The sequence below is a fragment of the Corticium candelabrum genome, chromosome 1, assembly GCF_963422355.1.
Source record: "Corticium candelabrum chromosome 1, ooCorCand1.1, whole genome shotgun sequence".
NCBI classification, from domain to species: Eukaryota; Metazoa; Porifera; class Homoscleromorpha; order Homosclerophorida; family Plakinidae; genus Corticium; species Corticium candelabrum.
Genome location: NC_085085.1, coordinates 9,684,815 through 9,705,701, shown reverse-complemented (window position 1 = coordinate 9,705,701; position 20,887 = coordinate 9,684,815). Strand labels below are relative to the sequence as shown.

General features: G+C 42.2%; 5 protein-coding genes and 1 long non-coding RNA gene across 6 annotated transcripts; 3 read left to right on the top strand and 3 right to left on the bottom strand.

Annotated features, from left to right (window-relative positions):
* Positions 1–265: 265 nt before the first annotated feature.
* LOC134194210 (uncharacterized) lies at positions 266–1,067 on the bottom strand. The gene has a single exon (XM_062663139.1). The coding sequence runs from the start codon at positions 1,031–1,033 to the stop codon at positions 446–448; it is 588 nt and encodes a 195-aa protein (XP_062519123.1). The 5' UTR covers positions 1,034–1,067; the 3' UTR covers positions 266–445.
* A 2-nt stretch (positions 1,068–1,069) lies between these two features.
* On the bottom strand, positions 1,070–4,196 carry LOC134196673 (uncharacterized). Its single transcript, XM_062665921.1, has 10 exons — positions 3,960–4,196; positions 3,707–3,865; positions 3,538–3,636; positions 2,958–3,089; positions 2,592–2,875; positions 2,154–2,414; positions 1,985–2,087; positions 1,609–1,908; positions 1,261–1,531; positions 1,070–1,178 (listed from the first exon to the last, which is right to left on the bottom strand). The coding sequence occupies exons 1-9, from the start codon at positions 4,194–4,196 to the stop codon at positions 1,322–1,324; spliced, it is 1,785 nt and encodes a 594-aa protein (XP_062521905.1). The 3' UTR covers positions 1,070–1,178; positions 1,261–1,321.
* Positions 4,197–4,756: 560 nt separating this feature from the next.
* LOC134196591 (uncharacterized) lies at positions 4,757–5,550 on the top strand. Its single transcript, XM_062665806.1, has 3 exons — positions 4,757–4,943; positions 5,065–5,336; positions 5,440–5,550. The coding sequence occupies exons 1-3, from the start codon at positions 4,757–4,759 to the stop codon at positions 5,548–5,550; spliced, it is 570 nt and encodes a 189-aa protein (XP_062521790.1).
* Positions 5,551–5,585: 35 nt separating this feature from the next.
* Positions 5,586–7,103, bottom strand: LOC134194221 (uncharacterized). The gene is made up of 3 exons (XR_009972169.1): positions 7,009–7,103; positions 6,537–6,960; positions 5,586–6,479 (listed from the first exon to the last, which is right to left on the bottom strand). It is a non-coding gene; the product is annotated as an uncharacterized LOC134194221 (long non-coding RNA).
* A 214-nt stretch (positions 7,104–7,317) lies between these two features.
* On the top strand, positions 7,318–8,854 carry LOC134196505 (G2/M phase-specific E3 ubiquitin-protein ligase-like). The gene is made up of 4 exons (XM_062665686.1): positions 7,318–7,454; positions 7,518–7,882; positions 7,951–8,102; positions 8,423–8,854. The coding sequence occupies exons 1-4, from the start codon at positions 7,318–7,320 to the stop codon at positions 8,852–8,854; spliced, it is 1,086 nt and encodes a 361-aa protein (XP_062521670.1).
* Positions 8,855–12,608: 3,754 nt separating this feature from the next.
* On the top strand, positions 12,609–13,049 carry LOC134196329 (igE-binding protein-like). Its single transcript, XM_062665464.1, has one exon. It carries the CDS (start codon positions 12,609–12,611, stop codon positions 13,047–13,049), a length of 441 nt encoding a protein of 146 aa, XP_062521448.1.
* Positions 13,050–20,887: the final 7,838 nt, after the last annotated feature.

Sequence of the window (20,887 nt, the reverse complement as noted above, 5' to 3'; positions counted from 1 at the left end):
CCGCATACAGTCCGGAGTGAGCGATATCTGGAAGGGCTTGGAGTTGCATGACGTCATCGAAACAAGATGAGTCGTCTTTCTGTGTTCGGGTAATCATTTGATGTGTTTTGTGCATTGTTTTGGTGAACACATACAGTAGCAACCAGGAAGAGACCACGTTGTGATTGGAGTAATATGAACGGAAGCAGCTTGGGTTGCAGACTTCACTTCTGACACTGCATGTCAATCTGTGGAACACGCAAGTCTCTACTACTGACGTGATATGATATCTGCCTGGCCCTGAGTAAACTTTACGTGACGATCAACACTGCATGCGTATACTGCATGATCATCATGTATTAATTCATAGATATACGTACAGCTCATATATGGTAGTCCATACATAGCTAGTCTAGAGTTTTCATGCTTACAATACATAGCACATAATAACAATAATACTTTAGGTTCACTCGGTGTCATTAAAATGTACATCTACATCATCATCATCATCATCATCATCATCATTGTCATCATCCTCAGGTACGAAACCAATGTGCTCTTGCAGCAACTTCTGTAGCCATGTGCAAAGAGTTTCTTTCCTGCTTTGTTCCAGGAGGGTGCATGAGTATCGAAAGCGGCTATGATGCCTTCCAATCTCTTCCTTGAATTTTTTTTCATTTAATATTTCCAGCACTAGCTGAAAGTCTTTGCTGTCTTGAGCGATGGTGTGTTTGCTAGATGTCTGCTGAGCCATAACCGACTGTTCGAACAAGTCGCACACACAGTCTACACTACCTATTGATTTTGCTGCACGAGCTAATGCTGAAGGGACAACATTAGCTCCCATATTACGGATGATACCCTTCAGCCGTCTGTTTAGGTGTTCCATAGCCAAATCGCAAGGTATGTTGCATCCAATTTGGCCCCTTCTATTTACAAACCGGCTCCATTTTACTTCTGTGGCTGCTCTTTCAGATAACGAGTGAAGTTGGAGGATTAGCAGAAATGCCGCCTTGCTATAATTTCGTTTACCGGTTTCTTTAAATAGCACCATGAGCACTTTCCAGTATCGTATCACTCTATCACCATCCCCCTCTTTGACTGCGTCATGTGCGTCATGAAAACCCTTGTAGATGAGGCCAAGATTCAGGATGTCAAGTGCATAAACATGGACTGCATCGAAAGCAGTAGAATGTTCCCTGTATAATAGATAAATAATAATAATAATATATTTCATTGTACTACAACTTGTAGATCGACTCTATGGCTACAGTGCCTTACCTCTGTGCTAGTAAGGATGACAGCAACACAAAAGAATCCATGACTTTTCTGCAGAAGGGTGCTAAGGTCTCTTCTTCCCCTGTGTTGATTTTACAGACTGTGCTGCTGACACCACATGAGCTTCCCATACAAGGGTAAAAAAGTCCTCAGCAGCCTTGAGGTCTTTACCAGGATCTTTATGCACGCTGGTCCTATTTAGCACATGTTTTAGATGGTGTAAAGTGCCTTTGTCTCTGCTAGAATCGTCCCAATATAAGCGCTTCCATATAGCCTGCACAAATATAGAAAGTAAGCTAATACTGTATATATAGCTAATCCTATAGGTTACCATCAACACCAATAATATACCTTTGTCAAGGTGAGGCGAGCATGCCAATCTTCAACAACAGGCAGCAATCCTTCCAATCTATCTTTTGCATTGTCATGGCTACTTCTTAGAGACTTGGCCCCTCTAGCCCTGGCTGCTGTAAGTTGATCGCCTCCCATCAAAATAGGCAAGAAATCGACGTTTTTCAAGCACAATGACTTATCTCCCACGTCAAGAGTACTGTTCACTACACGAGAGGGGACATATTCTTGTAGCGAACCAAGTATCTTGCACATTTCTGGCAGGTAAATTTCACTGTGGAGAAGCACTCCCAATGGCACCTAATTAAGCAAATACAAAGACAAATACTCAGCTGGAGCCCTGGCTATACAGAAAACCATGCAACAGTCTATTCACCATCTTCGATTTACTTGACATCTCCTTTTGATACTTGCATGGAATGTGCCACACTACATCAGCTGCTTGGTGTTCAAAGTCTGGGAGTCGTCTCACAAGAACTCTGCCATAGTCGTATAGCCTAGTATTAATTAATCAGTAAACAGCTCACAATCAATTGCACAAGTACCTGGAAAGAAGTACTTCAAAGTCTCTTTCCAGCTGCATGATGTCGTGGCTATTTATTAAGAAATCATCAATGGTTAGATTGAATGTGTTAGGAGCTCTATTCGATGAAATGCTCAGATCGATTCTGTCCAAGACCGCAAAGGAATGAAAATAGTGATAAGAACGAGTTTGATGGTCAACTCTTTGATTGGATGGTCTAACGTTTTTGTCAATATTATCACCCACAATCTTAAATCCAGTCCATTGACATTGAATGACTTCTCTACACACATGCAATCATACACAAACTAAAATACTTTTAACCTAACACATGTATATAATGCACACACACACACAGACACACACACACACACACACACACACACACACACACACACACACGCACATACACCACACCACACCACACTACACACTACACACTGTACAGTCATCTATTTACCTTCCAGTGTCATCTTCAAGTAAACAATTTTCCACATCAATGTCACTTAATTGACTAGAGGGTGAATCCAGGTCGGATGTAGACTTTCTTGAAGAATGCCCATCACTCTCCAAAATTTCAGTTTTCAATTCAGAGTCTGTAGAGACAGTCTTGTCAACTGTTTGGTTTTCTGTACAGTGGTCTGTTTGATTGTCAGTGTCTAATCTGTATTCTGACTGGTTGCTAGACAAAGAAGACTGGGCTAATTCACTTGACTTGGCCACACCAATTATCCTCATTTCTGTCTTAATATATAAAAACAAAGACCTTGATTAAGTTAACTTAAATCAGAGAAACAATTAAATTAAAACTAATGTTATAACTTACTGGAAAGTGATGCTTTAAGTTTTCTGACCATGATTTCACTTCGGAATCAAAGTTGTCACTGATTCTATCCAAAATTTTAAGAGTACCTTTGTGTGATATGCAGACCATTAGGGGTTGCAAACAAGAAAACACCTAGTGATAGAAAAAATATTAAAATTGCAAAATGTCCAACTTTTATATGTGTGTATATGTATATATATGTATATATACATATATATATATATATATATACTTGCTTAGCAGTTCCATTGCCATACAACAAAAGAGAGATGACACGTTGAACTATAGAAAACTGCTGGTACCGCTGTTTCAAGGCCATTGATGCAATGAAGCAAACAAGGGGCTTGCACCTCTCAGCACTTTCAGACACTAAGATGCTAATCACATGCAACAATGTGGGAGTATATTTTTTCAGCTCCAACCAAATTCTATCCCACGAAAAGTGCAAAAGAGCTTCACTGTCCATGAATACACTTCTCTTGCCAAGTTTCCTAATCTGATTAATTTCTTTAGCAGTTTTCTTCTTTAGTGACGTAATGACTGTGTTGCATGCTTCTGCAGAAGTCGTGGCAAAATTCACCGAGAACAAATTCCCGCGAACACATCTCTTTACTGCCTGCTTTCTTCTTGGAGAAGCAAGGTTGTATGCTCTCATTCCAGACTTGTATTTTACAACCACCTAGAAGTTATGCATTCAATCAATGATTTGTAAGCTAGATGCAAGTTTGATGACTCAGATATCCTCTGACCTTTACTTTTGGAGACACTTTTTGGATCCTCTGTTGAAGCATTTCTGGTTGGCTACCTGTCATTTCGTCTCCATCTTTATCCCCAGGTACTTCAAGTCGTTGCCTCTTTGAAGCTGTACCACATACATAGACAGGCAAGTGTGCCAATTGTTGTTTTATCTATAATGAACCAACCATATGCAGTTTTATTATAGTTCCATCTTTCTTAGTTAATTTTTATGTAGATCAACATGCAAAATGAACTAAGACTCACCTTAACCTTCAGCAGATGAAGTTCACTTAGTTTCTTCAAATCTTTTTGACAGTAGTGACACACATAAGCTGGACCAGAAGGTGGCAAGTACGAAGACAGTGGAAGGCCCGAGTGTTCTTGAAGTATAACCTCTAAAGTATGTCGAGCATCAGTGAGACTACGTCCATCCAACCGTTTTCTCTTGGTCCACAAGGTAGTAGTATCAAGTGGTGTAGAGCACAAAAAGCACGACGACATGTCAAACCAGTATATCTCACAATTAACTAACGCAATATAGTAATTAATCGAAAAGCTGCTGTCTATTTGCTCGCCCGTCCTAAGCTTGCATCTATATATAGTTAGACACACTGCTATGGCAACGTCGCTGTAAACCTTGACCTGCAAAAATGAACACATAGTCTTCACTTTGGCACGTCCAGCACCTTATTTGCAACGTGATCTCTTCCGAGTTGCTACCGTGTTCACTAGAGCAACGCACAAAACACATGAGGTCATGGCCCAAACAAAGAAAAACAACTCATCTTGTATCTAGAAAAGCTAGGGCTTGGAGCTGACATCATCGAAACAATTTTAATTAAGATGAGTTGCTTCCTTTGTTTGGGTAATGACCTCATGTGTTTGTGCATTGTTCTCTTACTAAAAAGAGCTAGACTACTTCTAATTAGAGTTAATTAATTGACAATTTAAGATGCAAGGTTCAGACGACCATATTTAATTTACTGATTAAGATATATCGCGGACAGCTAGGCTCACTCATTCATTCTAAACCCGTCGCGTGTGACATCTAGAATCTAGGAATGTCGGATATCTACGAAGCCATTGAGTATGCACGAAAGCAGCTTGGGTTTGCAGACTTGAAAGATAAGCAATTGTTGGCCATCAAACACTTCGTCGAGGGATCTGATACATTTGCAATACTGCCTACCGGTTATGGCAAGTCCGTTATTTACAGCTTGCTTCCTGTTGTCTTTGACAGAATGAGAGGTGAGACGACGCTCTTTAAATATACGCACATACATAGTTAATTTCTTCTTAGATGGGTACATATACACTTGTCACATGTAATAACATTGTTACAATAACCAGATTAATTATGGCTGCGCAGGCCATTGTGGCAGTATTGTTGTGTGTGTCAGCCCACTAACGTCACTCATGATTGATCAGAAATCCAAACTGCTTCCTAGAGGATTGAAGTGTGAATTTGTAGGAGAAGCTCAGACTGATGACAACGCTGTGGGGGAAGTCTTGACAGGCAAAGTGCAATTAGTTTTTATAAGCCCAGAAAACCTTTTGGGCAATCCTACTTTTCGAACAATGTTTTTAAAGAAGATCTACAAAGATAACCTTGTTGCTCTTGTCATTGATGAGGCCCATTGTGTAAAGACATGGTTAGTAAATATATTACCTGCCTCACTGTTGCAAAATACTATACCCTCCATATATGTATGTTTATAATAGTTTGTGCTTTGTCATTATGTAGGGGAGACAAGTTTCGTGTGGCATTCGCTATGATAGGAACTCTTCGAAATTTACTTCCAGAAAAGACTCAGATCATGGCTTTGTCAGCTACAGCAACCAAACCCACATATGATAATGTTGTGAGTAGACTGTCTATGGAAAATGTGAGTGTTGTAGGGCTTTCGTCCATGAGAGACAACATAAGATATGCTGTTCAAGCAGTGACATCACCGGATGACTTCAGTTCTAAACTTGCCACAGGTCTGAGGCATATGCAAAACACCTTCCCCAAAATGGTGATCTTTTGTACTAAATACGACAACTGTTGGTCACTGTATCTTCTGCCCAGATCAAAGTTGGGATCCCACTTTACATTTCCATCAGATTGTATTGATTTGCAAGAATTTCGTCTAGTTGATATGTATTCGAGTGCCTCCACAGTCGAGATGAAAGAAAAAGTTTTGATGTCATTTAGTAAAGTAGACAGCACATTGAGAGTTCTGATAGCTACAACAGCATTTGGGATGGGTGTTGACATTCCCAACATTAGGTGGATTGTTCATTGGAGTCCTCCAAGACTCATTGAAGATTATGTCCAAGAGACTGGGCGAGCTGGAAGGGATGGCTTGACAGCAACTGCACTGCTTGTATATGGACATCTGCACAGGACAGTTTCATCCTCGATGAGGAAGTATGGACAAAATTTTACAACTTGTCGTAGGAAGTGCTTATTTGCTGATTTTCTATTTGCGGGTAGTGAAGACAGTGCAGGAAAAGGATGTGATTGTTGTGATGTTTGTGCACTTAGTTGTGACTGTGGTAACTGCTGTACCTTTGACCTTCCAGTGAAATAAATAACTGCATGTTGTAATAACTGTCTAGAATTCTAGATCATGTAGCGCTGCGTGCATATCATAGATCATGCAATAAAACATAACTGTCTGACATGTCGACGTGCTTTTGTGTTTGATGAAACCACCAGATGCTATCACCTTGTTGAGCAAGAGAAAACAGTTGGATGGAAGTAGTCTCCCTGAAGCTCCACATACTCTGGAAGTTACGCTGCAGAAACACGCGTAATATCTAGCTCTTCCAAACAACACATCGAATCTGTACCACCTTGGGACGTCCAGGATTTCTGTCAACGTGGTCTCTTCCTGGTTGCTACTGTATGTGTTCACCAAAACAATGCACAAAACACATCAAATGATTACCCAAACACAGAAAGACGACTCATCTTGTTTCGATGACGTCATGCAACTCCAAGCCCTTCCAGATATCGCTCACTCCGGACTGTATGCGGTCGCTTTAGACGTCAAAAAACAGCAAACAGCACTGAGTACGTTCGCATCCATCCAGTACGTTCGCATTCAGTCTCCGTTGTGACACGAGCGCACAACGCTAGATCGTACGACGTCGATCATGGCTGCATGAAATCGAAGCCTGTCGACGTCAACGTCCCCGCGGCCGCGTTTAATCGCTGCTGTAGACATGCAGATTTCACAAACAGCAACGACTCTAGCTGTAGTCTTCGAGTTGTTCTCTACGAAACAAGAGAAGCTATCGAGATAGGATTGCATTGCGTGCATACCAGTCTCGTCTTTAGTGAAGCGTTTAAGAAACTAAATCCGGTCTTTAGATAGCCGATTTCTGGCTACGCGGCACACAGCGACATCAAAGGCCGTACACCAGACCCCATTTCGCCGGGGAGGCCGCGGCGGAAAGGGGTCTGGCTACGCGAGACTAGTAACAGTTGTCAAGGATCAATCTGAGAGTAAACGTACAAGGACTTTGGCATCAGCATCATCAGCATCCATACCAGTGTCATCATCAGTTGGTAGTGATCACCAGTCCAGTGATACATACGAGTAATTGTGATCTTAGATCTAGAGTGTCAAATATGGTCACAAAGTTATTTGAATCTGTAATTAGCATGTTTATTGATCTACTTGCCAGTGATGATGAGGACCATGAGAACAATCAGTTTGACTTAGACCTGCAAGCTGCACTCTCTGCCAGTATGCAAGATACAGCTGAGTAAGGGAGTATTGAGGTATAGGTACATCATTTTGTAATCAGTTCAACATATGTCCTTTTCAGGACGTGTACAGCACCTGATAAGGAAGAAGTACAGTCTATTGTACGAAAACATCAGGAGCTGGTTCTACCAGACCTTGAATTTTTGGAAGACAATTCAAATAAAGTAGATGCTATTGATGTCAGGCGATCACATGTATGGAATGATACCATTCAAGCCATGACTGCTCCAACTTTTAGTGGTCATAAGTGGCTACGAGTGCACTTTGTTTTTGAAGAGGCTGTTGATGATGGGGGCCCACGACGCGAGTTCTTTCGTTTGCCACTTCAGGAATGTGTCACATCGGATCTTTTCTTGGGACCTCCTTTATGCAAGTCGCTGTCTATGAATGTAGATGCCATTCGCAAAAGAAAGTATTTCGTAGCTGGTGAGATTACTGATTGCCAATTAATAATTATTGCTATTGTTGGGTGGTTATTCAGTGTTTGTGGTTAGGTCGCTTAATGGCTATGTCAATTTTGCAGGGCGGCCCAGCTCCCACCTTTTTAGCACCATCTGTTGCTCAATATTTAGCAAATGGTTGGGAGAACATAAATCCATCCGTCAGTGAACTACCAGATGTTTCTGAACAACAGCTGTGGAAAAAGGTATAATGTCATGCTCTTGATGACTGCTGGGTATGCTGACGCTGTTACGCACACATCATATTGATGTCAAAGCATACATACAGATGCACTGTGCAGCCCACTAATATTGACCAAAATACAAAGGCATACGATACGTGTAATTGAAAAGAGAATATAACGAGTGAGTGAATCGATAAATTTAGGCATAAGGAAATGGATAAAGGAATATAGATCTTACTAAGTTTAAGGAAGGGTATATTGTATGTGCGGATCAATACCCATCTCGTAAATATAAGTTCACTGCTTTGTTCTCCCATGACATATTGTATTTCTTTCAACAGCTTCTTGAAGCTCCTAGCAATGAGGAAGCCCACGTACTTTTGGAAAAAGGAGAAGAGTATGATTTGAGATTTGAATTGGGCTTTTCAAAACCAGCTGCTTCTTTCACGAAGCAAAACATACAAGAGTTGGTGAAAGGTGTCTGCATGCACAAAATCATCTACAGTAAAACAGCAGCTCTTGATCAGTTGTTGGAGGGACTCAATTCACATAGTCTGACTAAGCTGATCGAAAGCAATACCAGGTTATCGATGGCTTTGTTTACGTGCCAACAACAACATGACGCATTGAATGCCATGAAACTGCGCAAACGTTTACAGCCAGAACCATCTCCAAAGGGAAGTATTCGCAGAGCCAAAGAGGAAGAGATTGTTTTACATTGGTATCGCTTTTTGGATGATGTGAACAGAGGTGGTGTTACAATTGGTAAGTAGTCACTTTGGGCATTGTTGTATATTGCACACAATTTTACTTATTTGACTGGTATAAGCTGTATGATTACAAAATTATATATATATATATATATATATATATATATATATATATATATATATATATATATATACATACAGGCTGACATCTCAAGGTTGTGCCTCTTCTAACGCTGAAGATGCTCTTCAAGATCTCTATCACCGTCATCCTCAAAATCCTCTTCCTTCAGTCTCAATGGACAGCTCTTCGTCACCTCCGCCTTTAACAATCACTCCGGCTAACGTCATCACAGCCTTGAAAGCTTTTCCTCGGGGCACGAGTCCAGGAGCAACTCGTTTACGAGCTCAGCATCTCCTCGACGCTGTAACTGGATCCGTTGCCCCTTCTTCTCAACTGTGCCTTGAGCAACTGACAAGATTTATGTCTTCAATGCTGGCAGGAGAACTTGATGACCGCATTGCCCCATGGCTTACTGGAGCTCCACTAACAGCTCTTTTGAAGAAAAAGGGAGGTTTTCGTCCGATTGCTGTGGGGGAAGTTCTACGACGACTTGCAAGCCGTCTTTGTTGTAGCGCAGTAAGATCTCGTCTCCCGGATACTTTCATCCCGTATGGGCAAGTTGGCGTGGGCATCAAGGGCGGTCTTGAAGCTGCCATCCATGTCAGCCGAACATTCATTCATGATAATCAAGACAATCCAGACTATTGCTGTCTTAAACTAGACATGGTCAATGCGTTTAACGAATGCAACCGACAAACATATTTCACTCGCCTTGAGAAAGAATTTCCTGAACTAGTTCGCTGGGTTCATTGGTCTTACAAGTCGGCGGGAGAAATGAGATTCGGTTCTCATCGCATTCTTTCAACGTCAGGTGTTCAACAGGGTGACCCCTTGGGACCACTCCTGTTCTCACTGGTTGTGATGGAATTGATGGACTCTGTGGGCCCTGTCGATGACCTCAAGCTCAGCCTGTGGTACCTAGACGATGGAACCTTTATTGGGACTCGCCATGCTGTTTCCACCTTATTTCGCTCTGTTGTCTCTAAAGGTGCCTCTTTCGGTCTCAAACTTAACTTGGGAAAATGTGAAATTTTCTGGCCTGCTGGGGATCAGTCTTTTCCAAATTTCCCATCAGAAATCAACCGCCTTCAAGACGGAATGGAACTGCTAGGCTCCCCGATATTCGGATCACAAGATTTCTACAGCACTGCTATCGGAAAACGTGTCGACTCGGTTCTGGACAATCAATCACTTCTTTTCGAAATTCACGACCCACAGATCGAATTACTTCTCCTCCGCAGCTGTCTTGGTTTTTGCAAAGTAAACAACCTTCTACGTACAATCCCCTCAGACATGGCCGACCAACAGTGGAAACGATTTGACACTGGGCTTCGCCGCTCTCTTGGTGTAATCTCTCAATGCTCCATAACGGATCAGGTCTGGCTACAAGCAGGATTACCAACACGATCGGGAGGTATTGGCCTACGACAAGCTAGAACAACTGCATTGGCAGCTTACCTTGGTAGTTGCAATACAACAAGAGAGTTGTTTCTACGTCTTCTCCCCGATAACCCGTCCAACCAAACCGTTACCATTCCAGGGGAAGTGTCAACACGTGAACTATTCAATGGCTTCTTTCTTCAACACAATGTATCACCACCAGCTCTGGACTTGTTATCTCCATCAACAACTCAACATCTTCTGCAAGCTGAAACGGATAAAATTATAATCACTCAGCTAATGTCTTCAGGAAGTCTTCGGGACAGAGCTCGTCTCAACTCTGTCTCTGCTCCTCATGCTGCCAGTTGGTTGCGGGCAATCCCAAACGAAAAGTTAGGCCTCGCCATGGCACGTCATGAATACCTCGTTGCTCTCCGTCTGTGGCTCGGGCTTCCAGTCTTCTCTTCGTCCAAGGTCCCAAGATGTATTTGTGGTCAACTTGTTGATATTGAGGGAGATCACCTGCTAGGGTGCCGTCTAGACCCAACCCGATGCTCACGTCACGACGCCCTTCGGGACATCATCTGGCATGCTCTCCTACAGGATGACAATGGTGCTCGAAAAGAACAACGTTGTGGACCAGATACGAACAACCGTCCTGGAGATGTATTCCACCCCAATTTTTTCAACGGTCGTCCAGCCTACTTCGATGTGTCGGTTCGGAATTCCTTTCAACCAAAATTCATTCAACACTCAGCAATCACCGGAGGAGCAGCTGCTCGGGCAGGAGAAGAGGAGAAAGATTTCCATCACGAAGAAGAAGTGAATGCTGCTGGTGGCTCCTTTTTCCCTCTGGTTGTAGAGAGCTTTGGCATTTGGTCAGATGACAGTCTGAGAACATTGAGGTTGATCGCGAGTAAAATGACGACAAGATCTACTCAATCTTTTAGCACAGTATTTGCCAACCTAATGCAACAGTTATCAGTACGTTTGTGGCAGTTCAATAGTAAAATGATTTGTAGTTATTTAGACTATGGAATTGATTGTCATGGCTGGGATATCCCAGCCTGATGTATAAAATAAAAAATATAAAATTTAAAAAAAAAAAAAAAAATATATATATATATATGTATGTAGTTAGGTAGGTGGGTAGGCGGGTAGGCGGGTAGGTAAGTAGAGCCTCGCCCCAGACACAGTGTGGATTACAGCCCCGGATGCGCTGCCATCACGTGTGGGTAGGTAGCTATGGGTACAGTAAGTAGGTATAGGTATGGGTAGGTCTAGGTAGGCATTTAGGTCTAGGTAGGTAGGTCTAGGTAGGTAGTTAGGTATAGGTAGATAGGTATAGGTAGGTAGGTATAGGTAGGTATGTGTGTATCTATGTACGCAATTGCATGTATGTTTGTATGTATGTATGTATGTATGTATCTATGTATCTATGTATGTATCTACGTATGTATCTATGTATGTATGTATGTATGTATGTATCTGTGTATGTATGTATGTCTGAGTTGTGATGCATCACCTTATGGGGCAGGTGCCTGTCTGACACACATAATGCCAGATATCGAGGAGAGACCGATAGCCTTAGCATCCAGAACAGTGTCGACAGCGGAGAAAAAGTACGCCCAACTGGAAAAAGAGGCATTAGCATTAGTATACGCAGTGAAGCAATTTCACAAGTATCTAGTGGACAGAGAATTTACGTTGTTTACAGACCATCGACCCCTTCTGAAGATCTTGGGTCCATATGAAGGCGTCGCAACTTTGGCAGCAGCACGGTTACAACGATGGGTACTGCTTCTCAGTGCATACAACTGCAACCTGAAGTTCAAGTCAGGAGTAGACAATAAGAAAGCAGATTTATTGTCTAGATTACCGATACCTATGCAAGTAATTGACCCAAATGAGGAGATTTACCACGTGGACTACTGCGATCAGTTGCCAGTGACGGCAACCAAAATAGCCAGACAAACCCAGAGATCCGATACTGAGAAAGGCTTATGAATATACCCGAAGTGAATGGAGAACTTCAGAGGATTCGCGTTTAGAGCCTTACGCCAGACGATCCACAGAGTTGTCAATCGATAATGGATGCCTACTCTGGGGGAGTAGAGTAATTATACCAAGGGCATTACGTACGGTGGTGGCAGAAAAAATTCATGATGAACATCTTGGAGTAGTCAGGATGAAGGCTTTAGCGAGGAGCTTCATCTGGTGGCCCAATCTTGACAGAAATTTGGAAGACTTAGCTAAGAGATGTGAGAGATGTCAGAGTAAAAAAGGAAGACCAGCACGAGTCTTACCATCTCACCCATGGATCTACCCAGCAATGCTTTGGGAGAGGGTGCATGCTTACTTCGCGGAACTATCGGGAAGATAGTACTTGCTGATGATCGACGCTTTCTCAAAGTGGCCAGAAGTACACGAGTTGGGCACTCATGCCACCAAGAGCAGACCGTAAATGCGATGAGACGGACCTTCAGTTATCACGGTTTACCCAGGAGGTTGGTGACGGATAATGGGCCCCAATTTAGGTCACATGAATTTCAGATGTTCATGAAGGCCAATGGAATTCGACATCAGTTAACACCTCCTTATCATCCATCATCCAATGGACGGACTGAAAGACTGGTCCAAGAACTCAAGTTTGAAGAGTCGGCCAACCGGGAGATCCATCAGTCATCAGGTGTCATCATTCTTACTGCGGTATCGAACGACACCAAACCGACAACAGGGAAGCCCCAGCGGATCTGATGTTGAAGAGAGAATTGCGAACTGGACTAACTCTTTTACGACCTGAAACAGAGAACAACATGCGAGATCTGCAGACTGATCAATATGAAGATGCTACCTTTCGAGCAAGAGACCTCGAACCAGGCTCAACTGTAAGTGTCTGGAACCCGAAACAGGACAGTAGAGGGAAGTGGTTAAGAGGTACCATAGTTCAGAAACTGGGTCCCACGATCTACTTGGTCAATGTCGGAGGAAGTACTAGATATGTACATGTGGACCAACTAAGATCCAGAGATGAGAGGAGTATGCCACAAGTGGCAGAGACAGAAGAAACATCAATTTTTTCAGTGGCCCTGGATCAAGACACACAGCGAGATAAAGCAGCAGTTGAAGAGAACACAACAGCTGAACTAGGTGAATCAAGCCAGGAGACACCAACGACAGCAACAGCCAAGTTATCACCCGGAGCAGAAAGAAGATATCCGGCGAGATCCAACAGGAGACCTCCTGCTAGATACCGACAAGAGTAAGGAAGGAGGACTGTGGTGTATTGTGTGTACTAATTATAGTTAGAAGCGGAGTTACGATGACATGTATAAGATAGCCGTAGGGCAATTGCATTGTTAGAGTCTGTCTTCCGCGTTCTGATATAGTTCGGTGTGTCTATAGCAATAGAGCGTCAGTCTTCCGTGGTGTAGAATCAGTGCGTGCGTATAAGTACAAATACAGTACACTTGGTGTCATGACTTTGTGCCACAAGCCAAGAACTGTTGACGTAGCAGACGTAACTGTATTTTCGAGACTGTTGGACACTTAGTTGTCGAGTCATCAGTTCTGTTTCTCTCAGAGAATTAATAGATTCTCCTTTTCGTTTGTGTTACTTGCGGACAAAAGATTGGCGCTGCGAAGAGGGCTTCAGGAAATGTCTGGGCCGTTACGACAGTTGATCGGGCCAACAAGGGCAAGACTTCTGTGATATTTCAAAGAGATAAATACGATCCTTGAGAGAAACGTCGAGGATGGAAAGGGTATAGAAGATATTGACGTAAGAGTTTCACGATTGGTAGATATTTCGAGTCGAATTCGAAAGGGATGCAGATTATTGGAGAGATGTAATAATGATTGAGCTAATATTTTGAAGGATCTACAAGACGATGACTGGACTGCAGAAGTACAGAGACGCTTCTGTAGCTGAAGGCGAAACTGGCTTCATTGCTGTTTTACATGATTGTCATGATATGGAAGTCAAGATTGACGGCCAACTTTCTCGACTCGATAACTTGAAGAAACAACAGATAGCAACTGTTGAGCTGGAGCTGGCACTTAGACTAGGTAACAGAGATACAAATGTTGTGCAACTGAAGCAATTCAAGCGATGAGAGAAGTCATTGAAGCAATAGCCCACGGACCACAGACATGAGAAGCCAAAATCTGTTACTTTACCGAACTCCAACTATCATTTGATGGAGTTGTTCTACATTGGCAGGAATTCTGGGACATGCAGGAATAGCTGTGACAGAAGAGAACTAGGACATAGCACTTCGCACACTTCGAGACAAATATGGAAGAAGGGATGTCATTGTTGAGAGTCTGTACGCTTCATTTCAGAAGATACGAATTGCTACAAATGAACAAATGTCAAAAGAACGTCTTAGCAAACGTCTTAGGCCTGCTAGAGTGCTGTAGTTAGACTGCGTGCACAGGGTACAAGAATATAATTGATTGTTAGTTTCATGCGGCATTTTGGATGGTGCCGACAAGCTCGTATATCTGCAGTACACCTTAAAACACTACACAGTTCGGTAAGGTTTGAAATTAGTGCTTGTTGGCTGCTCTCACGCTACCTGCAGTAACTTTTGCGATTGTATGCCTATATATTTACTACCCACGTTTGATACTAGTAAAATTACCGTAAGAAGCGCCTTGTAAAATTTCTGTTTATTTATTCAAGGCTCATTTTGATAGGTCTTGATTTGAGCAACACAGGAAGGATGGAAAAAAGAAACTGAAATGGAATGCAGTACCAACAATATTTCCCCACCGGAAAGTTGGCTCCAAGAATAGCAGAAAGTCTCGAAACAGCACAAAGAAAGAAGACTCTCTGAATGCTGGTGTCCAAGTAACAACAGATGTGCAAGATCACAGCTATGCTGCTGATGCTATGCAAGAAGGCCATCTGTCACCTGATGAGGGTAATGGTCTGTATTGAGAAATGTCATCATGTTTGAAATGATCATGAATGCATGTTAGTTTGTGCATGCTCTTTCTCATCACATATTTCATTGGCATGCTGTACTCCTGCTAACATAATGAAGAAGCACTACAGTGCAAACCCTCCGCGTGCCATAGCTATGCAGCTTGATTCGCGTCCACCATATTAAACATACGGGAAATTTATTTGGTCACGTGTTATGTCGTTGCGTAGCAGATCAGATGGTCGTAGATACGGTCGTATGGTCGTACATAGTATGTCACGTGATCTGACTGCACTACTATCCCTAGCGTTACACGTGTCGGGTAATGAAAGGCAGCTGCAGGAGGCTTATTATAGTGGCAATGATCTAATGCAGATGGTACCTCTGATTTGCTTTGCTGACTGTGGGTCGGTTGATGTAGGGGCATATGCGTGTTCTGTTGATACACCCCAGAAGACAGATGACAGGGACCCTTCTCCATCAAAGAGTAGACTAAAACTATCTGAAAAGTGTAAGCAAATCAAGCAGCTTAAGATGCAGTTGTTATGTTAAGAAGGAAAACAAAAGCTCTTATGAAACAGAAAGCAGTGCAAGGGACAAAATTACAAAAATTGTTTTGTCAAGATCAACTACAAGCTCTCTCGCGGAAAAGTATGCGTGGAGTTCAATGGTCAGCAGTTACTGTTAAGAAGACCTTGCAACTGGGGTTTGCTTGTGGAGCATCTGGCTACCAGCTACTCTTGCAGCAGTCATACCCTTTGTCATCAGTTCGAACACTTCAGAGACGATTAAAAACGGTATCCTTTCGTCCTGGCATTTTAGATCAGGTGTTCATCTACTTACAGCTGAAAGTGAAACAACCGTGTGAGGAAGAATAGGTTTGTTGCCTCACATTAGACGAAACGTCTATAAGTCCATGTGTGGAGAATGACTCCAGTAGTGGTCAACTGCTTGGCTATGTAAGTTTAGAAGGTCACAGTGGAGTCGCCACTCATGCTCTTGTGATCATGTTGGGTGGGGTGACATCTCCCTGGAAGCAAACCGTGGCCTACTATTTCACTGGAAACTCTTCTGATGGAACTGTCATAAAAACCACTCGTACTAGAAATCATAGAAAAAGCTGCAGGCATTGGCTTGTATGTGATTGCTGTCGCTAGTGACATGGGTAGTATGAATAGAGCCATGTGGAGATCTTTCGGCCTTAGGACTGGGCGACACTGTGCAACAGTTAACAAGATACCTCACCCGCTGGATTCCCAAAAAATCTTTGCATTTTCTTTCAGATGTTCCACATGTGATCAAAAATTTGAAGGCTGCTTTGGCCAATGGGAACGTATTTTCATTGCCAGAATCAATGGTAAGTGAACATAACCTTTCTTCCTGCAATGTGTCTATAGCACCTGTCAAGGATCTTGCAGAATTTCAAGAATTGCAACCTTTGAAATTAGCTGCAAAGCTATCGACCTCAACCCTTGCACCATCTCACTTCGAAAAAAATGAAAGATTCGAATGCTTTGAACTTCTTCAGCAATGCTGTTGCATCTAGACTACACTATTTGGCGAAGGAGGAATGTCGTTCTACAGACTATGTCAGCACTGCCTGGTTTATTGCAATTTGCAATCATTGGTTCGACCTCATGTCTAGGAGACATCCAGTGTTGGCCTTAAGTATATTGCACCCTTCTAAGCACAGGGAGGCTGTAAATTTCTTGAGGTCTGTGGTCACAGTCTTCAAGTCTTTGAAGATTAATGGAAGAGAAAACTGGAAGCCTGTGCAAGCAAGTGTCATAATGGCAACAACTTCTGTGCTGGACATACAAAAGGAGTTGCTTGGTAGTGGACATAAGTTTCTGCTGACTTCACGCCTCACTCAAGATTGTCTTGAGGACCTTTTTAGCGTAGTAAGGCTAAACAATCCTGTACCATCACCTGTGGCTTTCAAATGTGCACTAAAGATCATCAGCATTGCTCAGTTTATGAAACCTCTAGGTGGAATCGTGAAAGCTATCAAGATGATGACGACACAGATTATGCTGTTGATTTCCTTTCCCAACCAATACGACTATCGGTGAATCCTGATCCAGAGTTGATGGAAATTGAAATCTCAGAAGCCAAGTCTGTAGAGGAATTGACTAAAGCGGAGTGTAACAGTTTGTTCTATCTCGTGGGTTATTGTGTCCATAGTATTACGAAAAATGAGGTAGTGTGTGATGCTTGCCTTGAGTATGTCTTAAGTTCAGCTCCAGATCATAGCAGTTTTGCAAAACTAACAAGTTTGAGAGAATTCAAGAAGTGCAGTCTTGAGCATGTTACAGGTCGCACATTTGATATGATATTGAAAGTAGAGCTAATGTTTCGAAGTATAGCAGAAGATACTTTAATGGCTACCAGAAATGTGAAAGAGGTTTTGATACGAATGGCTGAAGAACTCACTGATGACTGTGCCTATCCCACATGTCATAATATTAAGACGAAACTGATAGCTAGTTATTTCAAAGTACGTCTTCAGATTTTCTGCAAGGGAGTACAAAGGAAAAGGAAACAGAACTTGGAAACAACCAAAGTAGGAGGAGAACTGGGGAGTCAAAGCATGGCAATGAGAAAACTGATAACGAATGTGAAGTAGGAAGGATGTGCATTGTGTATACCATGTAGTTATGTAGAATGGAAGACATCACTCTCCCTTTGTTTGCGATATTTGATTAATTAGTAAACGTTTTATTGCTTTCATTACACCCACTTGTATGTTTCAGTGTCTTTTTTCATCATGCATTCAAAACTATGTCCATACGTTTATTCCTAGTCTATAGGAATGTATATCAGCAAGCACATTTTGTACTTACATATACATCAATTAACGTATTAACTAAATTACTATGCATCTCCTCAGGGACAACATTGTCAACAGTTAATGAAAATATACATGTCTTATTTATGTAGACATAAAGGGTCAATGGGCGGTTGCACCCTAATATGTTTTGTATTACAGTTTTTATGTGTTTAACTTTGTAATTTTCTGTTTTTATTTTCTAATTCTTAATTTTATTTTCAAAACAGTAATTTGAAAGACCTAATATTTTTGAATTTAAAATTTAACTAAATATTTTTAAAAATTTAATATTAACGTTTGAGTTTTACTTAATTTGTTATTTTGTTTTCTCTTTTACTTTAAAGGGGTTATTGTTGGTGTTGCTGTTGTGGTGGTTGCTGCTGTTATTGTTGTTTCTTTTAGGTTGCTAAGTGACTCACGTAAATTTAAAACTTTTTTATGGGCATAAAGAGTTTTTGTCATTTAGAGCAACTATTAATTTTTGCCGTTTGCAGTTTGTATAGACTTTTTGTATACACACTATTATATATACCGTATTTCCGCGCTTTAAACGGCATGCCGGTAAAACCGGGGTTTACCAAGAACAGTGTCAACCCTTTCTGGTACCCTAAACCGGCATGCCGGTATAGAGTGAGGTATGCCGATATAGAGTGGGGTAGCCTTGGACTCAGGTCTCGAGTGCGCGACCACGTAATGCTAGTGCGCATGCCTGCTGATGGCGGACGACGTCCAGTCGACGACATCCTGCTCTTCCAAGAAAGGAAGAAAATCGTACACGATTCAGAAGAAGATGGAAGTGTTGTCGAGGTTGGCAGAGCTGGGTGGAAACGTGGCGGGAACAGCTCGGGAATGCGGAGTACCGAGAAGTTGCGTGCAAGACTGGTCGAAGGCTGAGAATCAGATCGAAGCAATGAAGAATGACAAGCAGATTTCGACAAGAAAGAGGAGAAGATCCTCCGCAATGGCTGGATCAGATGGAGCCAAGAGAAGAGCTTGGTATCCTGAACTAGAAACGGAGTTGTCGTCGTGGGTAGACAAAAGACGTGCTGAGGGCATAACTGTCAGTGGGAGATGTATCAAGCTACAAGCTCGAAAGCTCTATGACGATATGTCTGAGGACGAAGAAGGCGTTACTTCCATTTTTCCAACGGCTGGCTGGACAGATTTTGTAAGCGCCATAACCTAACTTCAAGGGCTGTAACTTCGCAGGGTCAAAAAGTTCCTAGCAATGCCAAGCAGCTAGCAGAGGAGTTCTTTGCTTTCTTGGATGGAAAGTATGCCGAGTATCAATATCCCCTGAAAGCAATTGGCAGGATGGATGAGACACCCCTCTACTTTGACCTACCGAGTTCAAGGACCTACGACACTCGAGGTGTGAAGTCAGTGAAGGCTAACACTACCGGCAAAGAAAAGGTACGGTATACAGTGGTGCTTTCAGCTATGGCAGATGGGACAAAGCTTCCCTCTATGGTGATCTTCAGAAACTTGAAGAACATACCAAAGGGAAAATTTCCAAAAGATGTTGTTGTTCAAGTCGCTACGAAAGGGTCAATGACGTCTGAATTAATGAATACCTGGAAAAGAGGGGTATGGAGCAAACGGCCTCAGGGTATGTTTAAACCTAAATCTCTCATAGTTTATGACAGCGCAACAAGTCACGTCAAGAAGACTGTCCTATCTTCATTCCATCAGCATTACTCTACGGATGTGGCAGTCATTCCAGGAGGAATGACACCACCCTTACAGCCAGCGGACGTTTCTTGGAATAAACCTTTCAAAGGTCTAATGAAGGATAAATGGATACAATGGCTAGCTGATGGTGAAGCTCATTACACCAAAACTGGGAAGAGAAAATCTGCTTCTTATGAGATGATAGTCAATTGGGTATCTCAATCTTGGAAGGAGATATCCGAAGACATCATCAGCATGTCCTTCGTCAACTGTGGCATTCTCAGAAATCAAGGAGATGCTGGTAACTACCACTGCAGACTCGCAAGTATATTTAATGACCTTCCACCACTGGATGAAGCTCTGCCATCAGTGGCAACAGAAGAGCACACCGGCATTTCCGACGATGAATGCTCTTCCCAAGAAAGTGAAGACGATGACAAAGACTGTCTGTAGTACATTACAGTAGGGAGTGCATGCTTCTCTTTCTGTATTAGTGTTAATGTTAAGTATGTCTGTTTATCCACACAAAGCTCTGCAACTTTCCATTTCAACACTTGGTGAAGGATGTTTGTAATTTTACCCCTCTAGACACCGGTATGCCCTGGGGTATACCGGCACTTGCTAGACCCCGTTATAAACCGGCATGCCGTTTAAAGCACGGAAATACGGTATATACATATATATATATATATATATATATATATATGTATATGTATATATATATGTGTATATATATATATATATATATATATGTATATGTATATATAGTGTATGATTACTGCGTAGAATACACACTGCCGTTTGTAGTTTGCGTAGTCTCGCTTGTCTATTTCTTTAACTGACTGATCGTTTTCAAAAGATTGTACGTCTCACTTTGCTCACAGATAAATCTAAGATACATGTTGCGAGTGACATGAATCGAATTCCGAGGCTAACACGAGAGGTTCTGCAAGAGTCCTTGGAAAGTGACGTTCCGATCGCCTAGTTCTCCTTCAAAGGTTTTCTGTTAGAGTGCATAGGGTGCGAGAAACAAATCTAGGGTGTAATGTGGTTTGTTGTAAGCTTCATATCTCTCAGCGACTACTTTCTGAAACCAGGACCAACGAGAAGCGATACGTACTGACGTTCAGTCGACCTTGATTTTACGCTACAAGATTCTGCTT

What these genes read in the sequence shown, in the direction of transcription:
- LOC134194210 (XM_062663139.1), bottom strand. Translation starts at nt 1,033, where the DNA reads ATGGTGCTATTTAAAGAAACCGGTAAACGAAATTATAGCAAGGCGGCA.
- LOC134196673 (XM_062665921.1), bottom strand. Translation starts at nt 4,196, where the DNA reads ATGTCGTCGTGCTTTTTGTGCTCTACACCACTTGATACTACTACCTTG. An exon ending in AAGTGTCTCCAAAAGTAAAG is followed by an intron (nt 3,637 to 3,706) that starts GTCAGAGGATAT and finishes CATAACTTCTAG; the next exon opens with GTGGTTGTAAAATACAAGTC. An exon ending in TTCGCGGGAATTTGTTCTCG is followed by an intron (nt 3,090 to 3,537) that starts GTGAATTTTGCC and finishes TTCTATCACTAG; the next exon opens with GTGTTTTCTTGTTTGCAACC.
- LOC134196591 (XM_062665806.1), top strand. Translation starts at nt 4,757, where the DNA reads ATGTCGGATATCTACGAAGCCATTGAGTATGCACGAAAGCAGCTTGGG. An exon ending in TGTCTTTGACAGAATGAGAG is followed by an intron (nt 4,944 to 5,064) that starts GTGAGACGACGC and finishes ATGGCTGCGCAG; the next exon opens with GCCATTGTGGCAGTATTGTT. An exon ending in TCATTGATGAGGCCCATTGT is followed by an intron (nt 5,337 to 5,439) that starts GTAAAGACATGG and finishes GTCATTATGTAG; the next exon opens with GGGAGACAAGTTTCGTGTGG.
- LOC134196505 (XM_062665686.1), top strand. Translation starts at nt 7,318, where the DNA reads ATGGTCACAAAGTTATTTGAATCTGTAATTAGCATGTTTATTGATCTA. An exon ending in AAGAAAGTATTTCGTAGCTG is followed by an intron (nt 7,883 to 7,950) that starts GTGAGATTACTG and finishes GTTTGTGGTTAG; the next exon opens with GTCGCTTAATGGCTATGTCA. An exon ending in AACAACAGCTGTGGAAAAAG is followed by an intron (nt 8,103 to 8,422) that starts GTATAATGTCAT and finishes TTCTTTCAACAG; the next exon opens with CTTCTTGAAGCTCCTAGCAA.
- LOC134196329 (XM_062665464.1), top strand. Translation starts at nt 12,609, where the DNA reads ATGGATCTACCCAGCAATGCTTTGGGAGAGGGTGCATGCTTACTTCGC.